The sequence below is a fragment of the Coregonus lavaretus genome, assembly GCF_964263955.1.
Source record: "Coregonus lavaretus genome assembly, contig: HAP1_SCAFFOLD_2548, whole genome shotgun sequence".
Taxonomy (NCBI): Eukaryota; Metazoa; Chordata; class Actinopteri; order Salmoniformes; family Salmonidae; genus Coregonus; species Coregonus lavaretus.
In genome coordinates, this window is record NW_028156775.1 from 68 (window position 1) to 7,500 (window position 7,433).

General features: G+C 50.2%; 1 protein-coding gene across 1 annotated transcript in view; it reads left to right on the forward strand.

The window, feature by feature from the left end:
• Nucleotides 1–963: 963 nt before the first annotated feature.
• Nucleotides 964–7,433, forward strand: part of LOC311119686 (arf-GAP with coiled-coil, ANK repeat and PH domain-containing protein 3-like) — a gene marked incomplete at both ends in the record, with an annotated part of 76,488 nt that continues 70,018 nt past the window's right edge. Inside the window, 2 exons of the mRNA XM_084194353.1 lie at nt 964–1,020; nt 1,727–1,878. Coding sequence (XP_084050479.1) covers nt 964–1,020; nt 1,727–1,878 — 209 coding nt within the window. The remainder of the gene's footprint in view (nt 1,021–1,726; nt 1,879–7,433) is intronic.

Below are 7,433 nucleotides of genomic sequence, written 5' to 3' on the forward strand. Positions count from 1 at the left end.
ACAGTAATAATCACCAAAAGGACAGTAATAATCACCCATAATTATGCACCTTTTAATAGTTGTGTATTTCCAAATTTGATCATCATGATTTAGTTACTGCAAAGAAAACCTTTTGATCTACTTGGATTTTTTAAAAGACAGACTAACTTTCTGTTTTGTCAGCTTAGACTCAAAGGATGTATGTTTGTGTTTATCTTTTAGCAGACAGCCGTGTTCTTTTGATGAATGTGTTCATGTTTTGAGAAGGCAGCTACATTTTGAAAACACATTTACTGTTTTTCCAAAACCGACATTGTTCCAATAAGTGCTCATACGCGATTGAGGAAAAACTGTAATATTGAAGGGGTCATCCTACAAACTGTGTTTGTAGGATGACCCCTTTCTCTCTCTCTCTCTCTCTCTCTCTCTCTCTCTCTCTCTCTCTCTCTCTCTCTCTCTCTCTGTCTCTCTCTGTCTCTGTCTCTCTCTGTCTCTGTCTCTGTCTCTCTCTCTCTCTCTCTCTCTCTCTCTCTCTCTCTCTCTCTCTCTCTCTCTCTCTGTCTCTGTCTCTGTCTCTCTGTCTCTCTGTCTCTGTCTCTCTGTCTCTCTGTCTCTCTGTCTCTCTGTCTCTCTGTCTCTCTGTCTCTCTGTCTCTCTGTCTCTCTGTCTCTGTCTCTCTGTCTCTCTGTCTCTCTGTCTCTCTGTCTCTCTCTCTCTCTCTCTCTCTCTCTCTCTCTCTCTCTCTCTCTCTTGCTTTTAATCTCTCATTCTCCTTCCCTCTTTCTGTTGTTATTACTTTAGTAATAGATGCTACGCTACAGATACCACACTAGCAGTTACTTTGTTTATGCACAGTGTTAGAGTGATCGATGTCAACCATTAACAGGAGGAGGAAGAGAGGAGAAAATGAAAGGGGGATGTATTAGATGAGAGGAGGTCTAAATCTGAACTGTGGAATTCTGGGAACGTGTTCTCTTGGAGCAGGTGCAGAACCTGATGAGTGACATCACACCACTTAGCCCCGCCTCCTCGCAGCTGTCAGTCAGTCTACCTCCCAAGGTGTATACACAGCGGCTGTCTAAACACAGCAGGGTCACGACCTTTCACCTCTCACCCCCCTGGTGACCTCACACAAAGTGGAGCGCGGGAGGTCTTGTAGGTTAATACGCTTTATACTCTGCTGTCACAAACAAAAAAAGTAAAAAAATACAAAATGTTTGTTTTAACCTCAAGTTTTTCTGTTTGAGATAAAACATTTTTACTCCTTCAATGGAAGGACATTGTATTTTGTGTATTGGATGAGTCACAGGGGTTAGTCGGCTGTTTGGAAGATACGTTTTCCCACGGTCTAGCTAGCTAGCTTTTGTTGTAGACTAGTTTGCAGCCGGTGTTATCGAAGAGGATGTTGTTGCTAATTTGTTAGCTTGTCCCTTTTTAAATAATAACTTTTAACAAGAAGTTACATTTCAAATGATCATCATCTGATTGAGAACCTCGAGAAACAATAGGAGAGGCATGTGAATGAAGCCTGTGCTGCTAAGGATGTGTTGGAGAGGGACATGGCTCCTCCGTTAGAGGCTCTCAGAATGGGAAGAAGTGGTGATAGGTTCCATGCCGACGCTGCTTCCTATCTGCCATCTGGTGCCCATGCCCAGCATGTCCTACCTGCCACCAAACCTGCCACCTGGTGCCCCAATCCCACCTGGTCCCCGGGGTAATCCACGTAACACATGGATCCCCTTTCCAGCACTCTGGCATGACCAATGGACCCAGAGGTCAACACCACTGCCCACCACCCAGCGTACCCATGTGGCTTCCCCTGCCCAAGCCAGAGCCCAACTCCACCCTGGGGCTTCTGACCAGCATGCTGTGGGTGATCATGGACCAGCAGCTCCATCGGTTGGGAATGCTAGCTCTGTTGACTGCTGAGCAGGAGGAGCAGGAGCAGGAGCAGGAGCAGGTGCAGCAGCAGGAGCAGCAGCAGGAGCAGGAGCAGGAGCAGGAGCAGGTGCAGGAGCAGGAGCAGCAGGAGCAGCAGGAGCATGAGCAGCAGGAGCAGGAGCAGGAGCAGGATGAACAGGAGCAGGAGCAGGAGCAGCAGGAGCAGGAGCAGGAGCAGGAGCAGGATGAACAGGAGCAGGAGCAGGAGCAGCAGGAGCAGGAGCAGGAGCAGGAGCAGGAGCAGGAGGAGCAGGAGCAGGTGCAGGAGCAGCAGCAGGAGCAGGAACAGGAGCAGGAACAGGAGCAGGAACAGGAGCAGGAGCAGCAGCAGGAGCAGGAGCAGGAGCAGGAGCAGGAGCAGCAGCAGGAGCAGGAACAGGAGCAGGAGCAGGATTAGCAGGAGCAGGAACAGGAGCAGGAACAGCAGCAGGAGCAGGAGCAGCAGCAGGAGAAGGAACAGGAGCAGGAACAGGTGCAGCAGCAGGAGCAGGAACATCAGCAGCAGCAGGAACAGGAGCAGGAACAGGTGCAGCAGCAGGAACAGGAGCAGGAACAGGTGCAGCAGCAGGAACAGGAACAGGAGCAGGAACAGGTGCAGCAGCAGGAACAGGAACAGGAGCAGGAACAGGTGCAGCAGCAGGAACAGGAACAGGAGCAGGAACAGGTGCAGCAGCAGGAGCAGGAGCAGGAGCAGGAGCAGGAGCAGGAACAGGAGAAGGAGCAGCAGGAGCAGGAACAGGTGCAGCAGCAGGAACAGGAACAGGAGCAGGAACAGGTGCAGCAGCAGGAACAGGAACAGGAGCAGGAACAGGTGCAGCAGCAGGAACAGGAACAGGAACAGGAACAGGTGCAGCAGCAGGAGCAGGAGCAGGAACAGGTGCAGCAGCAGCAGCAGCAGCAGCAGCAGGAGCAGGAGCAGGAGCAGGAACAGGAGAAGGAGCAGCAGGAGCAGGAACAGGTGCAGCACCTGTGTGCTGCTAACAGCTTTGCTTCCTCCACTGTCAAACTGCCCCCAAGCTGGGCTCAAACCAGTGATACTCTGCTTCGCAAACACACATGTGACCGCCCTCCTTGACAACATTCCAACGGTTTAGCCACCCAAAAAGGTACTGATTGGATGCCTCCATCCGCGACATTTCAAGCTAGCTGTGGAGTGAGGTTACGGTACGTTGCTAACTGCATTACACTCCCAGCGACCCTGACATCGCACAGGGGCCCCAGCTAGCTGTGTGTGGCTAAATCAGCATGACCACTCTTTTCTCTTTCTTTTCTCCTTTCCTTTTAACTACAAATTCTCTCTCTATAAGGTGTTTCCCCATGTCTTGGCTTCAGATAGAACAGATAGCCCACCCACATATTATACAGTCTTGATAGACATCATTGTAGTCCCCTGTAGCTCAGTTGGTAGAGCATGGCGCTTGCAACGCCAGGGTTGTGGTTTCATTTCCCACGGGGGGCCAGTATGAAAATGTATGCACTCACTAACTGTAAGTCGCTCTGGATAAGAGCGTCTGCTAAATGACTAAAATGTAAATGTAAGTAAAGAGTGAGAGCTCTTTGTTGTGATTGTGAGGTCACCATCTCCCGGGAGACGACTGATGTGTGTTCTAGAACACAGGTGTGAAGTTCTCTCTCTCCACGGAAACAATTATGTGGGTGTTCTGACCATAAGAATAAGAATGAATAGAACGGAATCTCTAACCCTGGCAAATGGCTGGTAAACTCACGGGTACACTCGCAATGGCTGCCTGGAATTGTGATGCAATAATGACCATGGTATTTTGGAATGTTCTATTAACTGATCTTGGATTGCCATGGTAATGTAGAATGTTCATTCAAATTATTCTAACTGATGTGGCTCATGCAATGGAATGTAGTTTTTGTAATGTCAGTTGAGATGACGCGACAAATCACAGCACAGATTGAAGGAGTCACAATCGTTGAGAGACGGGTCAGACCAAGGTGCAGCGTGGTATGCGAACATGTTTATTAAACTGGATAAACACTGACAAAACAACAAAAGGCAATGAAACGTGACGTCGGAAGGCTATACACTAACAAGCCAAACACACCGAAACACAAACAAGATCCCACAACACAGGCAGGAAAACTGGCTGCCTAAGTATGATCCCCAATCAGAGACAACGAGCGACAGCTGCCTCTGATTGGGAACCACACCCGGCCAAACATAGAACTACAAACATAGATTTTTCACACCCTGACCAAACTACCTAGAGAATAACAGTCTATCCAGGTCAGGGCGTGACAGTACCCCCCCCCCCCCAAAGGTGCGTACTCCGGCCGCACCAACCTGACTCATGAGGGTAGGGTCCGGGTGGGCATTCAGCCTCGGAGGTGGATCCGGCTCCGGGCGCGACGACCTCTCCCTCTCTGCCTCCCCGTTGCGCCCCTGGTCTGGACCTCGGCGCGATGCTTCCCCTCTCCTTCCTCCCACGATGCACCAAGCCCTGTCTGGACCCTGGTGTGGGAGACCCCGAACCTGGAGAGGGGCTGACTTCTGGGCCTGGATTGGCAATCCTCCCACGATGCACCAAGCCCTGTCTGGACCCTGGTGTGGGAGGCCCCGACCCTGGAGAGGGGCTGACTTCTGGGTCTGGAGTGGAGCCGCTGACCGGAGCTGAACTGGAACCTGGTGGAGCGACTGCTCTGGCTCCGGAGTGGAACCGCTGACCGGAGCTGGACTGGGCACCGGTGGAGCGGACTGCTCTGGCTCAGGAGTGGATCCGCTGACCGGAGCTGGACTAGGCACCGGTGGAGCGGACTGCTCTGGCTCCGGAGTGGAGCCGCTGACCGGAGCTGGACTGGGCACCGGTGGAGCGGACTGCTCTGGCTCCGGTGTGGATCCGCTGACCGGAGCTGGACTAGGCACCGGTGGAGCGGACTGCTCTGACCCCGGAGTTGGACTGGAGACACGCACCACAGGTCTGGTGCGAGGAGCAGGAACGGGCCGGGCCAGACTGGGAACACCCACCACTGGTCAGGTGCGAGGAGCAGGAACGGGCCGGGCCGGACTGGGAACACGCACCACTGGCTTGGTGCGGTGAGCAGGTACGGGGCGTACCGGACTTGGAACCGGCGCTGGAGGTCTACGACTGTACCAGTCCTTTACTCTCCGCGCCCAGTCCTCCTCCAGTGAGGACTCCTTCACCCACATGTACAGTGGGGAGAACAAGTATTTGATACACTGCTGATTTTGCAGGTTTTCCTACTTACAAAGCATGTAGAGGTCTGTAATTGTTATCATAGGTACACTTCAACTGTGAGAGACGAAATCTAAAACAAAAATCCAGAATATCACATTGTATGATTTTTAAGTAAATAATTTGCATTTTATTGCATGACATAAGTATTTGATCACCTACCAACCAGTAAGAATTCCGTCTCTCACAGACCTGTTAGTTTTTCTTTAAGAAGCCCTCCTGTTCTCCACTCATTACCTGTATTAACTGCACCTGTTTGAACTCGTTACCTGTATAAAAGACACCTGTCCACACACTCAATCAAACAGACTCCAACCTCTCCACAGACCAGAGAGCTGTATAAGGACATCAGGGATACAATTGTAGACCTACACAAGTCTGGGATGGGCTACAGGACAATAGGCAAGCAGCTTGGTGAGAAGGCAACAACTGTTGGCGCAATTATTAGAAAATGGAAGAAGTTCAAGATGACGGTCAATCACCCTCGGTCTGGGGCTCCATGCAAGATCTCACCTCGTGGGGCATCAATGATCATGAGGAAGGTGAGGGATCAGCCCAGAACTACACGGCAGGACTGAAGAGAGCTGGGACCACAGTCTCAAAGAAAACCATTAGTAACACACTACGCCGTCATGGATTAAAATCCTGCAGCGCATGTAAGGTCCCCCTGCTCAAGCCAGCGCATGTCCAGGCCCATCTGAAGTTTGCCAATGACCATCTGGATGATCCAGAGGAGGAATGGGAGAAGGTCATGTGGTCTGATGAGACAAAAATTGAGCTTTTTGGTCTAAACTCCACTTGCCGTGTTTGGAGGAAGAAGAAGGATGAGTACAACCCCAAGAACACCATCCCAACCGTGAAGCATGGAGGTGGAAACATCATTCTTTGGGGATGCTTTTCTGCAAAGGGGACAGGACGACTGCACCGTATTGAGGGGAGGATGGATGGGACCATGTATCGCGAGATCTTGGCCAACAACCTCCTTCCCTCAGTAAGAGCATTGAAGATGGGTCGTGGCTGGGTCTTCCAGCATGACAACGACCCGAAACACACAGCCAGGGCAACTAAGGAGTGGCTCCGTAAGAAGCATCTCAAGGTCCTTGAGTGACCTAGCCAGTCTCCAGACCTGAACCCAATAGAACATCTTTGGAGGGAGCTGAAAGTCCTATTGCCCAGCGACAGCCCCGAAACCTGAAGGATCTGGAGAAGGTCTGTATGGAGGAGTGGGCCAAAATCCCTGCTGCAGTGTGTGCAAACCTGGTCAAGACCTACAGGAAACGTATGATCTCTGTAATTGCAAACAAAGGTTTCTGTACCAAATATTAAGTTCTGCTTTTCTGATGTATCAAATACTTATGTCATACAATAAAATGCAAATGAATTACTTAAAAATCATACAATGTGATTTTCTGGATTTTTGTTTTAGATTCCGTCTCTCACAGTTGAAGTGTACCTATGATAAAAATTACAGACCTCCTACATGCTTTGGAAGTAGGAAAACCTGCAAAATCGGCAGTGTATCAAATACTTGTTCTCCCCACTCAATTACCTCAATTACCTCGACTAACCGGTGCCCCCGCACATTGACTCTGTACTGGTACCCCCTTTATATAGCCTCCCTACTGTTATTCTATTTTACTGCTGCTCTTTAATTATTTGCTATTTTAATTTTTTACTTATCTATTTTTTACTTAACACTTTTATTTGTTTTTTATTGTTGGTTAAGGGCTTGTAAGTATGCATTTCACTGTAATGTCTACACCTGTTGTATTCGGCGCATGTGGCAAATAACATTTTTATTTGATATTTCTATGGTTCCGAAAGTCCTAAGTCATCTCAGGATTCTCCCTCCCTCCCTCCCTCCCTCCCTCCCTCCCTCCCTCCCTCCCTCCCTTCTGGACGTCTGTCTCATTCACTCCAGTTTACTCCCCTAATCTCTACCCCCACCAGTGTCCTACATCTCTACCCCCACCAGTGTTCTACATCTCTACCCCCACCAGTGTTCTACATCTCTACCCCAACCAGTGTTCTACATCTCTACCCCCACCAGTGTTTTACATCTCTACCCCCACCAGTGTCCTACATCTCTACCCCCACCAGTGTTCTACATCTCTACCCCCACCAGTGTCCTACATCTCTACCCCCACCAGTGTCCTACATCTCTACCCCCACCAGTGTCCTACATCTCTACCCCCACCAGTGTCCTACATCTCTACCCCCACCAGTGTCCTACATCTCTACCCCCACCAGTGTCCTACATCTCTACCCCAACCAGTTTTCTACATCTCTACC